Source organism: Podarcis filfolensis, assembly GCF_964270895.1.
Source record: "Podarcis filfolensis genome assembly, chromosome: 14".
Lineage (NCBI taxonomy): Eukaryota > Metazoa > Chordata > Lepidosauria > Squamata > Lacertidae > Podarcis > Podarcis filfolensis.
Window position 1 is genome coordinate 51,060,080 of NC_139616.1, and position 22,162 is coordinate 51,082,241.

Here is a 22,162-nt window from a genome sequence, read left to right on the forward strand (position 1 = left end):
TGTCACCCACCCCATTCCTGCAACAGGATAGCCCCCCCCCCTGCAATTTACAAGCCGGCAATTGTCTCCGGCAACTCAATGGCCGGTCTTGTCTCGATAAAATACGCCCGGCGTTTGACGCACGAAGCGCCTTCGAGATTCAATCAGTTATGCACAGGCTAGAGCCAGAGGGGTGGGGAGCAACCCTGGCCCCCGTTGCCTCGGCAACCGATGCCCTGCATTAAAGGAGTATAGGTTTACTTGCCAAATACGAGGAGATTAGCCAAGTAAAGCCCTGGGCTTTTCTCTTAAGGGTGGGAGGAAACGGTTCTGAGCATTCAAGCGCCCTCCACTCGGCGCAAGCGAACTAATGTTATTAGCGAAAACGTCTCTTGGCACACCGGGACGAGGGGAAAGGGGGCGGACGTGGCTGGAGAGAAAGCAGGCCTTGTTTTCTTTCTGAAAGCCAATTCCATCGCTTAGCAACCGCCCGGCCAGCCTGGCAGAATGCAAGCCTTGTTTGCAGGCTTTTAGTTCTGCTCAGTAAATTATGTTTAACGCGGCCGGGGAGGGGTGGGCTGCGGTGCAGAGCAAGGGTTGGGGGGCCCTCTCTCCAAACCAGCTCAGACAAACAAATCCCCTCCGTGGGCTCCCAGCCACCACCCCTCCCCGTCTCCTGGCTCCAGTCAAAGCAGTGGGCCGGGGAGGGGGGGTGCTGTGGGAACCGGGTGCGAGGCGGAGCAGGGGGACGTCTGCCAGAAAAAAACGAGGCCCCGGAACAAAAGCGCTGGCCTGACCGTCGGTGGCAGACGGACTGATGGATACGTCCAAGTCTGCCTCTCCCTTTCTGAAGCGCAAAGAGGGAGGGTTCGCTCCGCCAGGCCCAACGCATCTGCCTCGGAGAGCATCAGCAGCGCATCTTGGAGTGGCCAGAGAAGGAAGGAGAGGCAGGCAGGCTGCACGGCAACCAGTGAGCATGGGACGGCGCATGCCTTGCGAGCTGGCGGCAAGGAACGGCATCCTCAGCTGGCTGGAATCCTGCTCCTCTTTACTATACAGTCATACCTCATGTTACGTTTGCTTAAGGTTGCATCCCGCAGCGTAATGGAACAGGTTACTTCCAGGTTTCACCGCTCGCGCATGCGCAGATGCGCAAAATGACATCACGCGCATGCGCAGAAGAGGCAAATCACGACCCGCACGTGTGCAGGTGTGGGTTACGTACTTTTCAGGTTGCGAACAGGCCTCCAGAATGGATCCCGTTCGCAACCAGAGGTACCACTGTAAATTTAAGGAGCGCTCTGCAAATTCTAGAATTAAGATGCCTTCGCTCTTGGTTTTACCTCTCTCACACTCAAATGCATGCACCAGCCCCTCCCAAATCTCAGCAACCTCAGTCGGTATGCAAAAATCCCTTTCTGAGCCAAATCCTGTGTGCATTTTAACAATATGGGTCATTTTTCATGTGGGGCTCCTAAACTTAAAAACTAGCCAGTGGGCAACACGATGGAACCTCGGTTGTCGAACGTAATCCGGTCCAGAAGACCGTTCGACTTCTGAACCATCCAGCAACCGAGGCGCAAAGGGCGGTCAGCAAATTCCATTGAGAAAATGGAGAAACGCACCTCGGAAGCTGTTTGACTTCTGAAAAGCGTTCAAAAACAGAGGCAATTACTTCCGGGTTTTGGGCGTTTAAAAGCCGAAACATTTGGCTACCAAGACTCTCGAAAACTGAGGTTCCTCTGTAAATACTTTTTCTCATGGAGGAGGGAGGTGAAAGACCACGCGGTCTTAATTTTGTGAGAGTTACATCCAGTGATGTTAACACTGCAAAGGCTTTCAGCCTCGACACGGCGCTGCTACACATAATTCACGCTCTAATATTTTGTGCAAAGCTTCTGTTCAATTTGGCAAATGGACCGGACTCCCTGACCCTCAAACCCAACAGTAATGTGAGTTGTCAGTTAATTCTGCTACGGGTTTGATTTTTCATCATGTCTCTCATTCCTTTTCCTTCTCTGTTGCACAGCACACCCATGTACAACTCAAAACCCTGGTGAGGATTTGACGTTTTCATCCCCAAAAAGTTTTTGATTTGAGTTTCTACTGAAATAAGGCTGCATTTTAATGTTGTACGTTAATCTTGTCTTTAAGTTGTATTTTAATTAATGGTTTTTATACCTGGTGTTAGCTGCCCTGAGCCTGGTCTTGGCGCCACCCCGGAAGTCTCCACCCCATGATCACATTTCCACCACCTCGCTAGGAGGAGCCGGTTGCTCAAGATCTCCACATAGGACACATCACAGCGAAGTGATTTCAGGGCCGTTTCCACAAAATGCAGCAAATAGCTATGTCCGGCTTTAAAATAAGAGCAATAATGCAGAGGTCTTGAGCAAGACCTGTTTTTCATTCTTGGGCAAGCTATGGTTAGGCAAAGAACGCTCTTGGACAACAGCTGAACACTGAAAACAGAACAAGTACACACAGAAATGGATTTTACCAGCACCAACAAAAGATCTAGTCTCCATTTTGCCCAGACGCAACTCACTCACTCTAACATCTATCTATCATCTATCGATCTATCTATGTATCTATCATCTATCTATCTATCTATCGTTCAAAATGTACCCGTGTATAATGCAAAATAGCAGGCTGTGCACCGAACGCTGCACTGACACCCAAAAATCAGGTTTATCCTCTACCACAGGGGTCGGCAAAGTTTCTGAGGCTTGGGCCGGATGCTGCGGTGGGCTGGAGTGTGCACGAGCGCTCGCACGCATACGCAAACACTATTTCCGATGCTCCTTCTGGCGCGGAGGAGGTGTGCACAGCTTCCCATTGGCTGCAGGAGCTTTCTGCAGCCAATGGGAAGCTGACTAGCATCACAGAAGGCGGTCCCCGCTCTGCTCTGCGCCGGTTTAGCGTGGCTCACAGGAGCCGACTGAGCGGGCAGCGGGGGTCCATGGGCCAGTTAAATGACCCCCATGGGCCGCTTGTGGCCCATGGGCCTTAGGTTGCCGACCCCTGCTCTACCACCACTGCCAACACATCATTCAGGAACCTAACTTCTACTAGGAGTTCTTGAGGAAGAAGTGTGGCTCTTCAGCACGGCTCAAAGACAATTTTCCTCAAATGACCCAGCAAAGCTGAACAGGGATGCAGATACTCCAGAGGCAGGACCGTGGAACAGGGACTGTCCTGGATAAATATGCACAGCTGGAGTTTATGCCTTTAAAAATTAAAATAAAATACACACGCACACACGGGTTGACAGCCAAGCAAACAGAAAACAAAGCAGTTTTTTTAGGTCCAGTTGCTAGAGCAAGTCTTATTCCTGCCCCCTCCCCAGCAACCACCTCTTTAGACACACACATCAGCTGAATAAACAGGTTTTGTGCTTCACTCCACACCTCCAAACTGGCCAAAAAATGCTGGGCTTTGCCACGGGGTGAACCTGCCAAAAGCCACTGGCCCTGCCTATATCCCAGACCCATCAAAAACCAGCTGAACGCCAGTCTCCTGGCTCGGCCAACACTTCCAATAAATTGCTTTTCTCAAAAAAAGGAGCCAAGTGACCAACATTACAGAGAACTTAAGTGACACACAGACACAACCCTCGCAATTACTCAGGCTAAAAGATGGCTACCGACACCAACAGCAGATTTTCAGCTTGTTTTGATTGACAGTGGTCAAGAAGAGATTTGTTTTTCAAAACGCAGGAGAGACCCAGCTAGAAGGAACCGGCGGTCATTTTGCATCATTCCCTACTGAGCACAGTAGGGCTTTCTCATGAGTAAGCATATATAGGGTCAGGCAGTCTCTCTCATATACAGTGTATACTGCACATATTTTCTCTCTTAAAAATAATAACCGTTTACTCCTTTTTGTGATACGACAGTGACACCCAATGGCCAGTCTAATTCATTGCAAGTTCAGGAGATGGCCTGTTGCATCAGTTTCTACCTCGTGGGAAATAAAAATTTGACCAGCCTCCGCTCAGTATGGGAAGAGCCATGGGTGATTACGGCACCTCTCGTAAAAATTAAATGTGGTAGTTCACAGATAAAGGGGTGCTTGTTTGAGAGAGAAGCTCAGAGCCTTTGAAAAACAAAGGAGAGACCTTCGCAAGTAACCAGCCACATCTCTGCGCAAGGACTTTGGGACGTCTGCAAAGGGCAGAAACAAACACAGACCCCTTTGCATGCTAGGAGAGCTTTCAGACTTAAACATACACCTTTCCAGCCCAGGGAGTTATTACTATTACTATTGGTTATTAAATTTATCAGCCGCCTTCTCTCCCCGCAGGCAACTCAAGGCGTCTTTGCAAAACCACAAAAAAAACCATATATTCTGTAGGATCAATGAGCGGGGTGTGTGTGTGCTGTGAACTCAAAAAGAAAGAATGCTCTTAATTCTGCAACATGAAAATACTGAAATCTGCCTGTAAACTACAAACCCAAATGTCCATAAAGCTCTTTTTTTTTTTTTGCATCGTTCGTTTTGCATCGTCCAGTCCTTGGAATGACCAACAGGCCTTGCTGGGCCCCAGAGCCCCCTCTCATGACCAACAGAAGCCCCCCAGCACATCGCCCCACACCTGCTCGACACTGCAGCACAACGCACCAGTCTTGGCCAACCTAACACTCCCTAGACATTGGGACTACAACGTCTGACTGCCAATCTCAGCCACAGACGTCTAGCTTTGGCAGCAAATTGGGTGAGCTCTGAGGCCCCTTTCTGAATCTATGAACCCACAGCGGTTGTGCCACACCCGCTGGGCACAGCCCCACAAGCAACGCCCACCCAGCCCAATCCATCTAATTCAGGGGTCAGCAACCTAACGCCCATGGGCCACAAACGGCTCATGGGGGGTCATTTAACCGGCCCGTGGACCCCCGTTGCCCACTTGGTTGGCTCCCGTGCAATAATGCAGAGGTCTTGAGCAAGACCTGTTTTTCACTCTTGGGCAAGCTATGGTTAGGCAAAGAACACTCTTGGACAACAGCTGAGCATTAAAAACAGAACAAGACACCCAGAAATGGATTTTCCCAGCACCACCAAAAGAACAAGCCTCCATTTTGCCCAGACACACACTCACTCACTCACTCACTCTATCATCTAAACTCTATCATCCATCTAAACCGGCACAGAGCAGAGCAGGGGACCGCCTTCCGCAATGCTGGCCGACTTCCCATTGGGATATAGCATTTGTGCATGCGCACGCACTCCAGCACACCAATGCGTCTGCGGGACCGCGAACCGGCCCGAGCCACAAAACTTTGCTGACCCCTGATCTAATTCTTGCATTGCAGGGAGTTGCATGAGCTGAGCCTTCGGTTCCCCTCCATCCACCCTACAATTCTTTTTTTAATTTTTTTAAAAATATAAATTCATCTTTATTGATTTAAAATATCATCTTACATATACATTACAAATAGTTACAGGAAAATTAAACACAAAAATATAAAATAAAAAAGATAATATAAAAATAAAAAAGCAAAGAAGAGTTAACAATAAGAGATGAACATTGGCTATAACATCCTGTCTTTTCTAATGTAGTCTTCTGAAAGAAACTTCCAATCATTCTTGTTGTACTTTTTCTATTGTCTTAATTTTATTGCACAGTTTGTTTTATAACTTTTCCTGTATATTTTTCTAGTATATTTATTCTATTTGTTTATTATATACAAGTATCATTCGGTTCTGCTAGGATAACGTCATTTTTACAATATAATCTTATATATTCTTTGAATAATCTCCATTCTCTAAATACTTTTTCATTTGGGGCTCCTCTGATTTTTACCGGTCAGCTTTGCTAATTGAAAGTACTCTAGCTTGAGTGATTGCCAATCTATTACTGTAGGTGTTGTTTCACATTTCCAACTTGTGGCTATCAGTATTCTTGCAGCCGTAACTGAATACATAAGCAGTGGTCTTATATTTTGCTTTATTTCTACTGGCAGTATTCCTAGAAGGAAAATCTCTGGCCTTTCCTACAATTCTACCATCACCTGCTACCCGCCAGAGAATGCCCAGCCACCCTCCCCATCGGGTGACCTACCTTTGACGTTGCCCAGGGAGAGGGCGCGATCACGGTCCGCCAATCCCGGCCCCACCTTGCTGCCACCGCCACTGTTGTCCTTCTGCCTTGCCACAGCCACGGCGATGCCCACGGGGAGGTGACGCACCTCCCCCTCGCCCTGCGACCCGATGCTCTCGCGCCCAAAGGACTTGGCACTCTCGGGACGCTCAGGCTCCTTCTTCAGCTGTTTGCTGGCCTGGTGGGGCAGCAGCTGCTGGATCCTGGCCGAAGCCTGCAGGGCAGGGTCAGCCTTCATGTGCCCCAAACCGCCGAAGGGGCTCTTCTTGCCGCTGCCCGACCGAGCTGCCGCCGCCTCCTTGGCAAAGCTGCCGCTGTACTTGATGAGGCTCTGCATGGCCGAGCCTTCTCCGTGAGAGGTAGGATGGAGGCCTTCTGCGCTCCGAGTCGCCGTCACCACAGTCCTCTGCAGGCCTCCGGGGTCGAGGTACGCCTTCTTGGCTTCCTCCTCCGCCCGGCTGGCCTGGTTGTGCTGTGCCGCCAAGACGGCCATCTGCGTGGTGGCGAAGTTGCCCATGTCGAAAGGCTTCCATTTCTGCTCGGACGGCTTTGGGGGCTGGCCGTGGTCGATGTGCTGCCCCCGGGATGAGGCGGACGACAAAGAAGAAGAGGAAGAGGAGGAAGAACTGTCCAAAGTGCCATAGATCTTCGCCGCGTCCTTGCAGCCGGGCCGCGGAAACCGCTCCCGCTCGCAGGAGCGATGCTCTGACTCCGAGCCCGGCTTGAGCAAGTCTTTGGAGGCGAGGAAGTCGCCCCTGCTTTCGGGGGAGCCGAGCCGGGGCCTGCTGAGGAACGTCTCTGGGGGCCCCTGCTTCCTGAGCGCCGTGGAGGTGGCTCGGATGACGGAGCCCTTCTCGCGCAGAACCTCCATCCTCTTGGCGTCGCCGTGCGCCGCAAAGTCCGGGGGCAGCAGGCTGCGGGCGCCGTCGCCCAGGCACCTCTCGGGCAAGGCCTGGAGGACACCCACCCGGGCGGCCGGCGGGTCCTTCTCCTTCACCTTGCCGCCGCCGTTGTCCCGGGCCTGCGAGGCGATCTGGATGGGCCCGCTGCGCTCGTCATAAGCCTCCACGGAAGGCACAAAGGTGGGTGCGATGACCTTGTGCTCCCTGCCAGCCTCCTTGGCCAGAGGGAAGATGGTATACATGTTGGAATGGACCGGCTGCGGGGGGAAGGTGGAGGAAGCGGGGGCCAGCTTCCCCGGCTGGCCCGGAGAGGGGCAGCTGCAGGCCACGTGCAATGCGGCGGCCCCCGCCCCGGAATCCCCCCTCCGCAGCCGCTCCGAGTGCGAGGAAGGCCTCATGTTCTCGTCGTGCCGCGCGGGGTCCCTGGCGCAGCGGTCCTGCTCCGAGCCCAGCGCTTTCCCCAGAGGGTCCCCTCCGCCGTTGCAGTTGCTGAGCGAGGAGGTCTGCAGCGGGTTCTTGAACTTTGGTTCTCCGCCGTGGGCGCTGCGACTCGGCACGTGCTCAGCCAGGAAGGGGGGCAGCAGCTGCTCCCCGGCCCTGGCACCCTTGTCGGGGGCGCTCACTTTCCTGTCGCTGTCGGGCTTGGCGTCCTGGGTGAGGTCCACCACGCTGTGCGGCCTGGGCTCCTCCCGGGCCTTGCCCTCTTTCTTGGGGCCGGCCAGAAGGACGTCGCCCCGGCATGCCCGCTCCTTGCTGACGTCCCTGGCACCGTCCTTCGAGGCCCTGGGCAGGTGCCCAAGCTCCTTCTCGCGGTGGAGGGCGCTGGGCCCGTGGCCGGCTGCCGTCCTCGAGGGGGGGCCCTGGGGGTGCAAGGGGGGCTGTCCTGCGTGGCCGCCAAGATAAAACCCATCTGCAAAACAAGGAACACACTTAAGCAACCCCAAGCAAGGCGGAGAGCTTGCAAAGGAAACATGATTGCACAGATTCAAAGTGCCACAGGGACCCAAACAATGCGATGATTCCAACGAAATGCGGCATGACTTAATTGTATATGCATAATAATGAAGAACATGGCAGGGATTTGTTTATGGCACAGATTGGCATATAGAGAGCAGAGATGGGTTGGGTTTTTTTGGTTTTTTATTTCACACCATCTGTACCCTGTAACACAGAAAGTAAACAAGTTAATGTAATAAACCAAACACGGCAACGTTAATGGTAAAGTGTATTATAATTTGCCTTGGGTTAGTACCCCGTTATTTCCTAATATTGAAAAGAGTTTATTTTGCTTTGGTTTGTGGGGGGCAGAGTTCTCCGATCCTAATGACTTTCATTTACTTTAGCTTCTGTATGCCTGAGACACTTGCTTTTTCCTTTTCGTGTGGATTAGTATTTTGAAATTCAATAATTAAAAAATGGAAAAATACAACAAAATATCATTGTGTGCCGGGGAACCCCAAGTTGACCTGGCAGGTGGTGGGGAAAAGGGGTTAAGCTTTCTGTCATGCTTGGATATGATTTGCACAATTTCAACCATGTGAGATGCACTCATCCTGCACCATGCAAACGTCTCTATGCACATTCCATATACATTCAACACCATATTCGTCCCATATACATGCAGCCAGTGTGGTGTGGTGGTTAGAGGGCCGTACTAAGAGCTGGGAGAGACCTGGGTTTGAATTCCCCACCTGGCCATGACAAAGCTCAGTGTGTGACCTGGGGCCAGTCACTGCCTCTCTCAGCCTAACCTGCCTCACAGGGTTGTTGCGGGGAGCAAATGCGAGGGATAAGACCATGCGTACCACTGCCTGAAATGGACCAAGCCTTCTGTGACAGAAGTCTTTGAAATTATGCCTGTTTTTGGAGGAAATTGAGGAGAGAGAGAGAAGCTTTTCTCCTCCCCTAGGTCTGGAGGCCACCCAGAAAACAAATTCTGGATGGAGAAATAGGAGTCTGCCCTTCTCCCAGAACAGAAATTCATGCCCCAAGATGGGAGGCAACAAGAGACCAGCTTAGGCAGCTGCAAAAAGGAGGATCAGGTAAATGCAAGGAGAAAGAAGGAGCCATCTCAGGCCACTAGTCCTCATGGTGCCCAGGTGCACTTCCAGGACCAGAGGCACGCAGTCATGTGGCAGCTAGACTGGTGACTGGGAGTGGCTGTTGAGACCGTGTAACACCGGTCCTGAAAGACCTACATTGGCTCCCTGGACGTTTCCGAGCACAATTTGAAGTGTTGGTGCTGACCTTGAAAGCCCTAAACAGCCTCGGTCCAGTAGACCTGAAATAGCATCTCCACCCCCATCATCCAGTCCAGACACTGAGGTCCAGCTCGAAGGGCCTTCTGGCAGTTCCCTCACTGCAAGAAGCCAAGTTACAGGGCCTTCTTGGTGGTGGCACCCGCCCTGTGGAACGCCCTCTTATCAGTCAAAGGAAAAAACAACTACCAAACTTTTAGAAGACATTTGAAGGCAGCCCTGTTTAGGGAAGCTTTTAATATCTGAAGGATATTATTGTATTTTAATATTTTGTTGAAAGCTGCCTAGAGTGGCTGGGGAAACCCAGGCAGATGTGTGGGGTATAAATAAATAAATAAATTATTATTATTATTATTATTATTATTATTATTATTATTATTATTCTCCTCCTCCTCCTCCTCCTCCTCCTCCTTCTTCTTCTCCTCCCAATTAACCTCCATCTCCAAGGCCTGCTCCTATTTAGGGTTGCCATACGTCCAGAATTTCCTTGACAAAGCCAGTATTCGACCTTCGTGAACAGCGCCCTGGCGGAAATCCGGACGTATGAACGCCCTCTTGTCAGATGTCAAAGAGAACTACCACCAAACTTTTAGAAGAAATCTGAAGGCAGCCCTGATTATCATCATCATCAGTGATGGTGAGCAACCACAGGACGGGTTTGTGTGTGTTCTGTATCTGTGCCATTTGGGGGCTTCCCAGGGGCAGTTGGGGGCACCAGACAAAGAGTGAGGGGGAGCCAAACTCACCTTTTGGAGACTCAAAGAGGCTGTGCTGGCCCAGCTGAGCAAGCAAGGGGCTGCCGCTGTTGTGAGGTTCCAGGTGGCTCAGAGGAATGTATGAGGGATACAGACCGTTGGGAAGGTGGGAGAATCCTGGAAAAGAGAGATAGAGGAAAGTCAGGTGTAAACCTTATTATTATTATTATCATTATTATTTATTAAACACATCTATTGGTTTTTAGAAACCCATGCAACTCAAAGTGACACGCAAGAGTAATTAAACGACATCCGTTTAATCCAGCATAGAACACAGCACAGGAACGTTCTAATAATGCATTCCTAATTTTATTATGATTAAGAATAAACAAAATAAACCAAAGATAAAGAGCATGCAGAAATACTGCCACAGCAGGCTGAAAGCAGCATGAAGTTGGATGCTGTCATTGACTTTGTTGTTCCAAAACTTTGCCAAAAAAATGCCCTTTTTCCCCCATGAACCTGTTACGCTGGTTTATATGTATTATTTTGTAATAAGTTGGCTTAGTCGTAAATTACTAAGGATAAAATGTTCTTAATCCATTCAGGTATATTCTCCACCCCGCATTTTTGGTGTTATAATCTTAGCAGCAGTTATTAACACTATTTGTTGATTATTTTCCAGAATAACATCTTTTAGATTATCCAGCAGAAATATTTTGGGTTCTAAGGGTGTAGTTGGATACCCTAACGCTTCAGGGATACTAGCCTGAACGTATTCCCAGAATATTACAAAATATTCAGAAGAAAAAGCATCCACGTTTTTAAACAGGAGTGCTAGGGGTCGTCCCACAAGATCTTGCGAGAGCATCCTAAACCAAAGAGGTTTTAAGCTTCATAGAGTTGCACGAGACCCCCAGAGGTCATCTATTCCAACCCCCTGCGATGCAGGAATCTCATGCCTTGCTTTGATTTAACTTGCGCGATTCCAACCAGCCCTATGGTTGAAATCGAGAAAATGAAATGCTTCTGAGCTGCAAACGCACACAAATGTCCCTCTGTGCACCCCATACATTCAGCACCATGTTCATCTCATGCATTCAGTGAGAGCGGCGTAGAGGTTATTATGTTGGACTCGTATCTAGGAGAGACCAGGGTTCGAATCCCCACTAGGCCATGAAGCTCACTCAGTGGCCCTGAGCTCAGTCACCAACTCTCCTCCTAGCCTGCCTCGGAGGGTTGTTGCGGGGATTGAATGAGGAGGGAGAGAATCTCATGTACCGCCTGGGTGCGGTGGTATTAAATGATGACTGAAACGGGCTAGAATTGCAAAATGGACTATGCCTTCTGCGCCTGAAGTCTTTGAAATTCTGCCTGTTGGGAAAGAGAGAAGCTTTCATCCTCCCCTCGGTCTTGAGGCTACCCAGCAAACAGATTCTGGACAGAGAAAACGAAGGGGGCCCTCATCCCAGAACGTCAGTTTACAGAAATTCCTGTCCCAATATCGGGGGCAACAGGCCACTGACACACCAACTTTGGGGGTGCTGGGGATGCTCGGCATCGACCCTATAGACCTGAAGAAGCGTCTCTACCCCCATCGTTCTGCCCGGACACTGAGGTCCAGCTCTGAGGGCCTTCTGGTGGTTCCCTCCCTGCGAGAAGCAAGGTTTCAGGGAACCAGGAGGGATTCAACCTCAGTCTGTTAGCCGCCATCCATCCCCCAACCGCCTCCAAGCAATGCTTCAAAAGACCAGTCCCTGGAAACCACAGGATGGGAGAATCCTGCGTCCTGGATTCACACAGGCAACTGTTCAACCCCTGCGAGAACGGAGTGCTGGACTGGATGGGCTATTGGCCTGATCCAGCAGGCTTCTCTTATGTCCTTATGACAGATGGCCACCTGTCTGTCTAGAATCATAGAATAGAATAGAATCATAGAGTTGGAAGAGACCACAAGGGCCATCGAGTCCAACCCCCTGCCAAGCAGGAAACACCATCAGAGCACTCCTGACATATGGTTGTCAAGCCTCTGCTTAAAGACCTCCAAAGAAGGAGACTCCACCACACTCCTTGGCAGCAAATTCCACTGTCGAACAGCTCTTACTGTCAGGAAGTTCTTCCTAATGTTTAGGTGGAATCTTCTTTCTTGTAGTTTGGATCCATTGCTCCGTGTCCGCTTCTCTGGAGCAGCAGAAAACAACCTTTCTCCCTCCTCTATGTGACATCCTTTTATATATTTGAACATGGCTATCATATCACCCCTTAACCTCCTCTTCTCGTGGACTCCCTTTCACCCCAGCCAAGGGAAGGAACCAAGTTAAGGTTGCTTTGGCTTGCTGGCTTTTTGCTCTGACCACATCTGCCCTGTCTCCCCCAAAAAGCATGCAGCGTCAGTTAGCGATATTTCACCGAAAAGCAGCAGGCAGGTAGGAACCACGCAACGGAAGCGAGTCTTGCTTAACCCTGCTGCACAACCACGTCTGCCACAACGACGGGCCTGTGGCTGCAGAAGGGAAGCAGGTGCTGTGGCGCATGGCAGCAACATCCTTGCACATGCTTCAGCCTGCTTCCTCCCAAGCGCCCTGCCTGCGCACCACGGCTGGATCCGGCGACAGAGGAAGCACGTCCGCAAGCTTTGAGTGCCTTGTATCTTGAAAGAATGTAACAAATGTGGGTTTCGTGGTCCAGAATGGCAGCAGAATGGTGGTCTTCTGGAGGAACAGGTGGCCGGGTTGGGGGCACAGCTGAACCTGGTGCCTTAGCTGCCCAGGAAACCACAGATCCTTGCAAAATAATGCAGAGGCTGCATTACGCAATCTGAGAACGGGAAACGGATTTGCACAGGCCTCGGAGTTGCAATAAGGAGAACATTAGCTAATGCTCTTCCAGGCTGCATCAACAGAAGTCCAGTGTCCAGATCAAGGGAACTGCTCTATTCTGCCTCGGTCAGACCACATCTGGAGTCCTGTGTTGAGATCTGGGCACCACAATTTAAGAGGTTGACAAGCTAGAAGGTGTGCAGAAGAGGGCAACCAAGAAATATAGTGATAATAATAATTTATTATTTATACCCCGCCCATCTGGCTGGGTTTCCCCAGCCACTCTGGGCGGCTTCCAACAGAACATTAAAATACAATAACCTATTAAACATTAAAAGCTTCCCTGAACAGGGCTGCCTTCAGATGTCTTCTAAAAGTCTGGTAGTCGTTTTTATCTTTGACATCTGGTGGGAGGGCGTTCCACAGGGCGGGTGCCGCCACCAAGAAGGCCCTCTGCCTGGTTCCCTGTGACTTGGCTTCTCGCAGTGAGGGAACCGCCAGAAGGCTCTCGGCACTGGACCTCAGTGTCCGGGCAGAACGATGGGGGTGGAGACGCTCCTTCAGGTACACTGGACTGAATCCGTTTAGGGCTTTCAAGGTCAGCACCAACACTTTGAATTGTGCTCGGAAACATACTGGGAGCCAATGCAGGTCTTTCAGGACCAGTATAATGTGGTCTCGGCGGACACTCCCAGTCACCAGTCTAGCTGCCGCAATCTGGATTAATTGCAGTTTCCGAGTCACCTTCAAAGGTAGCCCCACGTAGAGAGCATTGCAGTAGTCCGAGCGAGAGATAACTAGAGCATGCACCACTCTGGCAAGACAGTCTGGAAGCCAAGCCTTATGAGGAGCGGTTGAGGGAGTTGGGCAGGTTTAGCCTAGAAGTAAAGGAGACTTGAGAGGAGATACGATCAACATCTTCACAAGAGCTGCAAGAGGAAGCAAGCTTGTTTTTTGTTGCTCCGGAGGGTAAAACTCAAACCAATGGATTCAAGTTGCAAGAAAGGAGATTCTGACTGAAATCAGGAAGAACTTTCTGACAGTGAGAGCTGTTTGACAGTGGAACCAACTCCCTCTGGAGGTTGTGGAATCTCATTCATAGGAGGTTGGATGACCGTCTGTCATGGAAACTTCAGCTGAGATCCCTGCATTAAAGGGGGCTGGATTAGATGACCCTCAGCACCCCTTCCCACTCTACTATTCTATGAAAACACATCTAAAAACAGGCAGGCGGGTTCTGCAAAATGCACAGGACCAGTACATTTATCTTTTGGAGTGGGGAACCTTTGGCCCTTCCAAGCGTCATTGAACTACGATTCCCCCCCCCCGGCAGCCCTAGCAAGCATGACTGGCAGCCAGGGATGTTGGGAGCGGTAGTTTACCAACATCTGGAGGGCCAAAAGTTCCCCACGGCTGACCTGGCGCATTGAGATGAAGGTTCGAATCCACGCTCAGCCACACTGAAGCTCCCTGGATGACCTTGGACCACTCATTGCTCCTCTCTGCCTTCACATATCCCTGTATCTCATTGTGACACTCCTGCTCATGGTTGAATCGCTCGTTCCTCCAGGGTGTTGTAGTGGTTGGATCAACCTTGGGCCTCATGATGGGAGTTGTAGTCCAACAACATCTAGAGACCCACAGTTCAGAAATGCTGGGTTTCGGACTAGGACCCAGGGAGACCCGCGTTCGAATCCTGACTCGGCCATGAGGAACTCTGGGTTGAGCCAGACACTGTGCCTCCTGGTTGAACCTACCTCACAGGGTTGTTGTAGAGATTAAAATGATGAGGCAATAGCCATGTACACTACTTTGAGCTCCCTGGAAATTAAAGTGGGAGATAAGTGCAAATCAATAGATTTGTTGCACCACGACTCTCGGCTAGGCCTCCCAGGTGCTCCTTGGGCACAGGTGGGCATCTAGTCCAATGGCACATTGGTAACACCAGCCCCCCAGGCAACTCCAGGCTTGGAAGAAGATTCGCACATCTTAGAAAAACCTCAAAAGTCCACCAAGTCCAAGCGTCCTCTCTGTCCTTCCTCACAACGAGCAAAAGAAAATATAATAATAATAATAATAATAATAATAATAATAATAATAATAATAATAATTTCTTATTTATCCCCCGCTCATCTGGCTGGGTTTCCCCAGACACTCTGGGCGGCTCCCAAAAGAATATTAAAAGCACAATAAAACATCAAACACTTCCCTAAACAGGGATGCCTTCAGATGTCTTCTAAACATCAGATAGTTGTTTATCTCCTTGACATCTGATGGGAAGGCGTTCCACAGGGCGGGTGCCACCACTGAGAAGGCCCTCTGCCTGGTTCCCTGTAACTTCTTTTCTCACAGGGAGGGAACTGCCAGAAGGCTCTCGGCGCTGGACCTCAATGTCTGGGCAGAACAATGGGGGTGGAGACGCTCCTTCAGATATACTGGGCAGAGGCCGTTTAGGGCTTTAAAGGTCAGCACCAACACTTTGAATTGTGCTCGTAAATGTACTAAATTATTATTATTATTATTATTATTATTATTATTATTATTATTATTACTACTACTACTACTACTACTATCTAAGTGGCAGGTCAACTGTATAAAATATGCATTCTGTGAGAGCTCCTCACCCCATATATGTCCACTTGACTGCTACAGATGCCCCATAATACATGTTCTGCATCTCTAAGAACTCAATTGTTTCGTGTGGCAGCACCTGCACTTTGGAACTCCCTGCCTCTTGATATTATTCCCATTCATGCAGGTTTTGCCATTTACTCCAAAAGGAGAAATAGGCAATGGCTCTCGGCACACACGATGTTAAGTTTTTTTTGGGGGGGGGGGCTTAATTTAAACAGAGGGGCTGGAAAGGAAGTTACACGTATCTTATGGACGACTCGTTTTTTTTCTTCTTCCCTTTTTTAATGGTCTGTAGCTTACCCCTTGGACTGTAGACAGCCGCCTCTGGAATGCTCTGTGGCTTCCAATTCTGTTTTACAAGGAAACTGATCGGCAAGGCGAGAGGAGCCAGGCCAGAACCCCACCCCTCTTTCCTGGAGCAGTTGTTCCAAGAGGAGTTTGGATTCCTTGAAAGCAGAGTCAAGATGCTCATTCCCCCAAGTGGGGGGGGGAGGTAGTCCCAAGTTTGGGGCAAAGGCGGTTTCTGAGAGCCCCCCACCATGTCCTCCTCATTAGCAGCACAAAGGGATGAAAGAGACCCCGCCCAGAGACAGGGGCAGGGGTCTGGAGCCAGAGACTCCTGCAGAATAAGAACACAGAAGAGCCCAGCAGGATCAGGCCCATGGTCCTGCATCCTAGTCTTGCTGTAGCCACCCAAGTGCCTGTGGGAAAACTGCAAGCAGAACAGGGACACCAGAGCCCTCTTCCATCCTGCAGCAGTGAGTTCCAATGTTTTAAGCGAAGTTCTTTTTTTTACCTGTCCTGGATCTTCCAACATTAGGTAAAGGTAAAGGTAAAAGCAGAGACATCACCTTGCCGACAAAGGTCCGTATAGTTAAAGCTATGGTTCTCCCAGTAGTGATGTATGGAAGTGAGAGCTGGACCATAAAGAAGGCTGATCACCGAAAAATGGATGCTTTTGAATTCTGGTGCTGGAGGAGACTCTTGAGAGTCCCATGGACTGCAAGAAGATCCAACCTCTCCATTCTGAAAGAAATCAGCCCTGAGTGCTCCCTGGAAGGACAGATCCTGAAGCTGAGGCTCCAAGACTTTGGCCACCTCATGAGAAGAGAAGACTCTCTGGAAAAGACCCTGATGTTGGGAAAGATGGAGGGCACAAGGAGAAGGGGACGGCAGAGGACGAGATGGTGGGACAGTGTTCTCGAAGCTACAAACATGAGTTTGACCAAACTGCGGGAGGCAGGGGAGGACAGAAGTGCCTGGCGTGCTCTGGTCCATGGGGTCACGAAGAGTCGGACACGACTAAACGACTAAACAACAACAACAACAACAAGCTTCCTTTAGATTTTTATAATTATTTTTTTAATGTGATTTAAATTTTAAAAAATCAGATTTATTTATTTATTTTATCCACCCTGGTTGGAAGGGACCCCCAAGAGTCAATCTAATCCAACCCCCTGCTAAAGCATCCATGGCAGACGGCTATTCAACTTCTGCTTAAAAACCTCCAAGGAAGGAGAGTCCACCATCTCCCAAGGGAGGCTTGTCCCACTGCCCCACAACTCTTGCTTAACACGAGTTCCCGCGTCATGAGAGAAGAGGAAGCCCTGTCCCCTTTCTCCATGCCAGGCGTAATTTTGTAAACCTGTGTCGCCTCAGCCTGGCCTCTTCTCTAAACTAGGAAGTCCTGCGACCGTTCCTCATAGGGCTGCTGCTCCACCCCCTCACTCATTTTGGTGGCCCTTTTCAGAATCTTCTTCCAACCCTTCAAGATCCTTTCTGAGGTGGCCAGAACTGTGCACAGCACCCCAAATGCGGTCGCACCATAGATTAACGTAATGGCGTCAGGATCATGGCAGTTTGATTTTCAATTCCTTTGCTAAACATCTGCTCAGGCATTTGTCTGTCCAAATGATTAGTCCAGGAGCCCATCTGGAGATTATTCTAGGTAAAGGGTAAAGGGACCCCTGACCATTAGGTCCAGTCGTGGCCGACTCTGGGGTTGCGGCGCTCATCTCGCTTTATTGGCTGAGGGAGCCGGTGTACAGCTTCCGGGTCATGTGGCCAGCATGACTAAGCCACTTCTGGCGAACCAGAGCAGCGCACGGAAACGCTGTTTACCTTCCCGCCGGAGTGGTACCTATTTATCTACTTGCACTTTGATGTGCTTTCGAACTGCTAGGTTGGCAGGAGCTGGGACCAAACAACAGGAGCTCACCCCATCGCGGGGGTTCGAACCGCCAACCTTCTGATCAGCAAGTCCTAGGCTCTGTGGTTTAACCCACAGCGCCACCCATGTCCGGAGATTATTCTACCACTGCATTAAACCTGGAGACTGCCCCTCTCGATTAATTTAGATATTGGAAATCCCATGGGGAGGCTATGGGGTTGTGGGACCAGTTTTGGCCCAGATTGGCTGGAAAAGAAACAGGCTGAATGGCTTTCTCCATCCCTGGGAATGTAAGAAAATAAAGAACTTCTGGGAAATGATATATAATGAGATGAAAAAGATGTTGAAATATACATTCTTAAAAAAACCAGAAGCATTTTTACTTGGTATTATAGGCCAAGATATTAATAGACAAGATGTCAAACTGTTCTTATATGCAACAACAGCGGCAAGAGTATTATTAGCCCAGAAATGGAAGCAAGAAGAAATTCCGACGAAAGAAGAATGGCAGACGAAATTAATGGACTACGCAGAATTGGACAAAATGACAGGAAGGATTCGAAACCTGCAAGACCAGAGATTCACAGAAGATTGGAAGAAGTATATGAATTATTTGAAGAGCAACTGTAATCAACAAACTATGCTAGTAGGACTACAAGAAGTTTTGTAAGGAGAAATATACGGAGTGTTACAAAGTAGAAAAAGATAGAGATATTGGTTATGGGTTTGAAATGTAATAGGGAAAATAAGAAATGCATACTAAGAGATTAGACTGGAAAATTTTCAGACAGGACTGATGGAAGTCAAAAAAATTGAGTAAGATGTAAAGGTATGTTTAATTACTGTTGAAAATGATATGTTAAAAAACTAATAAAAATTATATATATATATAAAAAGAATGGCTTTCTCCATCCCTCCCAGCCTTGACCCCTTTCCTATTTGGCAAACCAGCTAGCAGGCACAAAGGCCCCCGACCAGGAAGAAATCGCAACCTTTCCCCCGCTCTCAGACCAGACATTTCATCTGTAGACACAAACAAGAGTTTTGAAACCTCCTAAGGGTTACATAACTCCAAACAACCGCAAGACTTTAGCAATCTTGCTGACCGCGCAGGAGGGCAAGTGGGCCCTGCGACTTCCCAGTCCCAGGAAGGGGGCAAGAAAGGAAATGGATGCAAGGAGGTTTCTGCACACACAGTGATTGGTGTTTGCTGCGCATGCAGGATCTGGGCAAATCTGGGTGCTGGGTCAATTGCAGCTTCGCTCTTCGCTCCCATCTTTGAAAGCACAGCCACCCGCTAGGTCCTTTTTCTTCCATGCGGTTTCTGTTGATTCCTAATCTCATGACCGGATGCTTCCTCTCTTGTTGGTGAGTCAGAGATATATATATATATCTCACAAACACACAAATTAACCCCGCCCTTTCGTGTTTAGAAAGAGGAACAAAGATTAAGATTTCTTTTTCCAGGGACGAGACGGGTGGGTTTGCCAACTTCTTGCAACATCAGCCCTCGCAGGCTCTCCTCCCAATTTCTCCCGAAGTAGGTCAGGCTCATTAACCCCATTCGATGGACAAGGAACACCGAGGAACAAGGGAGGCTTAAATGACTCGTGATTCATCTGAGAGGAGGGGGGACTCGTTCTGCAGAACGCCTGGCTTCGCAGGCACTCCTCCTCCATGGAGAAAGATGACAGGAGCCTGGACTGCGTAGTCCAACACCCTGCTCTGGCCGTGGCCGGCCGCGTCTGCTTGCATTATGTAACACAGCTCAGTCACAGGTGCTGCAGCCTGTATCACCATGACGATATGGGCAGGTGCAGGTCTGCAGCTTCTAAGATGCAAAGCATGTGGAGAGGGGTGCTTCACCTGCCCCACTTCTCTCTCCCCCTGGCATTCACATACCAAGAGCCTGTTGGATCAGACTCATGGTCCTTCTACTTGAGCATCCTCGTCTCTCACGGTGGCCAACCAGCTGCCTGGGTGGAAACTCTCAAGCAGGGCCCAAGCCAAAGGCGCCCCTCCCCTCCTGTGGTTTCCACCAGCTGATATTCAGCACACGGTGAAAAACTAAGATACAGTGGTCCCTTGGTTCTCAAACGCCTTGGTTCTCAAACAACTTGGAACCCAAACACTGCAAACCCGGAAGGAAGCGTTCCGGTTTGTGAACTTTCTTCGGAAGCCAAACATGCTCCGTTTTGAGTGCCACGCTTCCATTTTGAGTGCTACACTGAGTTTTTGCTATTTATTTTGCGTTTTGAAGGAAAATTTCTGACTTGCAAATATGGGAAAATGAAAGATACCCCTCCTTATGGATTTCAATGTTTCCTGAGGTCATTTTGTGTGTTCAGTACAGAAAAGCCAAACAGCTGCAAATTGATCTCTTTCCCGTTGCCCCCTTGTCAAATGTAGTTTCTGGGAGAGTTTCTCCAGAATTTTGCATCCGGTCAACTGACAAAGTGTGGTTTGCCATTAGCCAAATGGCTCGGGAGATAGGCTTGGGGTGGGCTCCCGATCAAAGGGCATTCAATTTCAGTGTTTTAGGAAGCAAAGCAAGTCACCTCCACAAGGTGCATTGCCTAGGATTGAAACCAATGTCCACCAGTGTTCAATCTCTGTACATTGGTACCTTGGTTCTCAAACGCCTTGGTAAACAACTTGGAACCCGAACACTGCAAACCCAGAAGTACAGTGGTGCCTCGCAAGACGAAATTAATTCGTTCCGCGAGTCTTTTCGTCTTGCGATGTTTTTCGTCTTGAGGAGCATGGTCAGTCGCAACTGCACCTCTTCAAGCGGTTTTAAGAAAAAGGGAAACAAACTCGCAAGACGTTTTCATCTTGCGAAGCAAGCCCATAGGCTTGAGAACCAAGGGACCACTGTATCTTTCGTCTTGCGAGTTTTTCGTCTTCCGAGGCATTCGTCTTGCGAGGTACCACTGTAAGTGTTCCGGTTTGTGAACTTTTTTCAGAAGCCAAATGTGCTCCGTTTTGAGTGCCATTTTGAGTGTTACACTGAGATCTGTCTGTTTTTGCTATTTATTTTGCATTTTTGTGGCTTTTTTGTTTTGTTTTTTGTGACTGTGTGGAACCCAGTTCAGCTACTGATTGATTGTGTGACTGCAGCACATTGTTGATTGCTTTCATTTTATGGATCAATGGTCTCATTAGATAGTAAAATTCGTGTTAAATTGCTGTTTTAGGGCTTGTTTTTAAAAGTCTGGAATGGATTAATCCATTTTGCATTACTTTCTATGGGAAAGCGCGCCTTGGTTTTGGAACGCTTTGGTTTTGGAACGGACTTTCGGAATGGATTAAGTTTGAGAACGAGGGTCCCGCTGCATATAAGCTCAGTGTTTTTTTTCTTAAAAAATGTTTAGGGTTATTCTCATTTTGACTCAATGAAATCACCATTTTACAGTTCAAATTGGGAAAAATAAATACAGTCAATGGACAAAAGTACAAAGATTCACAAAAAAAGGTTAGGGGTTTGTGTACCCCCAGAACAAAAAACACTGTATAAGCTAATCGCCAAGTGGCACCTTAAACCTAGATTACGTTCGCTACAATGGAATGTCTAGGCAACTTTTCCTTTTCCAATGATGGTGATGATTAATTCATTTCTAGACCACTTCATATTTAAAACAAATCTCTCCAAGCAGTTTACAACACATTAAAACATCAAATAAAACAATCCAGAATAAAACAAATTCAAGCTTCAAGGAAAACTTCAGCTCCTTCAGTTTTCCCCATATTGATTTACCTGCTCAATTTATAGTGCTGCCCCATAGCAGAAGAACTCTAGGAAGGCAGTGGGGTGCAGTGGTGAGAGTCTCAGACAAAGACCTAGGAGATCAGGGTTCGAATCCCCACTCCGTCATGAAGATCACTGGGTGACCTTTGGCCCGTTACAGCCTCTTAACTTCCCTTGCAGGGTCGTTGTAGGGCTTAACTAAGGGCGAGGGGTAAACCATGTCCTCTCCTTGGAGAAAAAGGTGAATAAGCTCTTTTGCTTACCTGTGTAGGAAAGCTAGAGGGGCCAGCCAGGTGGAGATGCCCATTGCCCACCTGGAATGCAGACATCTTCACAGGGTCGCCATTGGACCCACGCCAGGCGCAAAACCCACCCGGGGAAATTTCTAGCACTATAAATGACCATCTGGGTTCCTTCCGACTCTACAATTCCATGATTCTATGGATGATGGGAGCCTTAAAGAGCAAAACCTGCAGTTTCCCCTGCCCAGCCATCAATTGCACCATTTTCCTAGTAGGTATTTCAAGGGATGCGGGTGACGCTGTGGGTTAAACCACAGAGCCTAGGACTTGCCGATCAGAAGGTCGGTGGTTCGAATCCCCACAACGGGGCGAGCTCCCGTTGCTCAGTCCCAGCTCCTGCCAACCTAGCAGTTCGAAAGCACGTCAAAGTGCAAGTAGATCAAGAGGTACTACTCCGGTGGGAAGGTAAACGGCATTTCCGTGCGCTGCTCTGGTTCGCCAGAAGCGGCTTAGTCATGCTGGCCACATGACCCAGAAGCTGTACGCTGGCTCCCTCGGCCAATAAAGCCAGATGAGCGCCGCAACCCCAGAGTCGGTCACGACTGGACCTAATGG

At 49.1% G+C, this 22,162-nt stretch overlaps 1 protein-coding gene across 4 annotated transcripts in view; it reads right to left on the reverse strand.

Annotated features, from left to right (window-relative positions):
- The window catches only part of TNRC18 (trinucleotide repeat containing 18), a 128,104-nt gene that overhangs the window by 69,750 nt on the left and 36,192 nt on the right, over window positions 1-22,162 (reverse strand). For all 4 annotated transcript variants that reach the window (XM_083585512.1, XM_083585511.1, XM_083585510.1 and 1 more), the window contains 2 exons: window positions 9,986-10,111; window positions 6,041-7,891 (listed from right to left, as the gene is read on the reverse strand). In XM_083585512.1, the coding sequence (XP_083441638.1) occupies window positions 6,041-7,379 (1,339 nt within the window). In that variant the 5' untranslated portion in view covers window positions 7,380-7,891; window positions 9,986-10,111. The remainder of the gene's footprint in view (window positions 1-6,040; window positions 7,892-9,985; window positions 10,112-22,162) is intronic.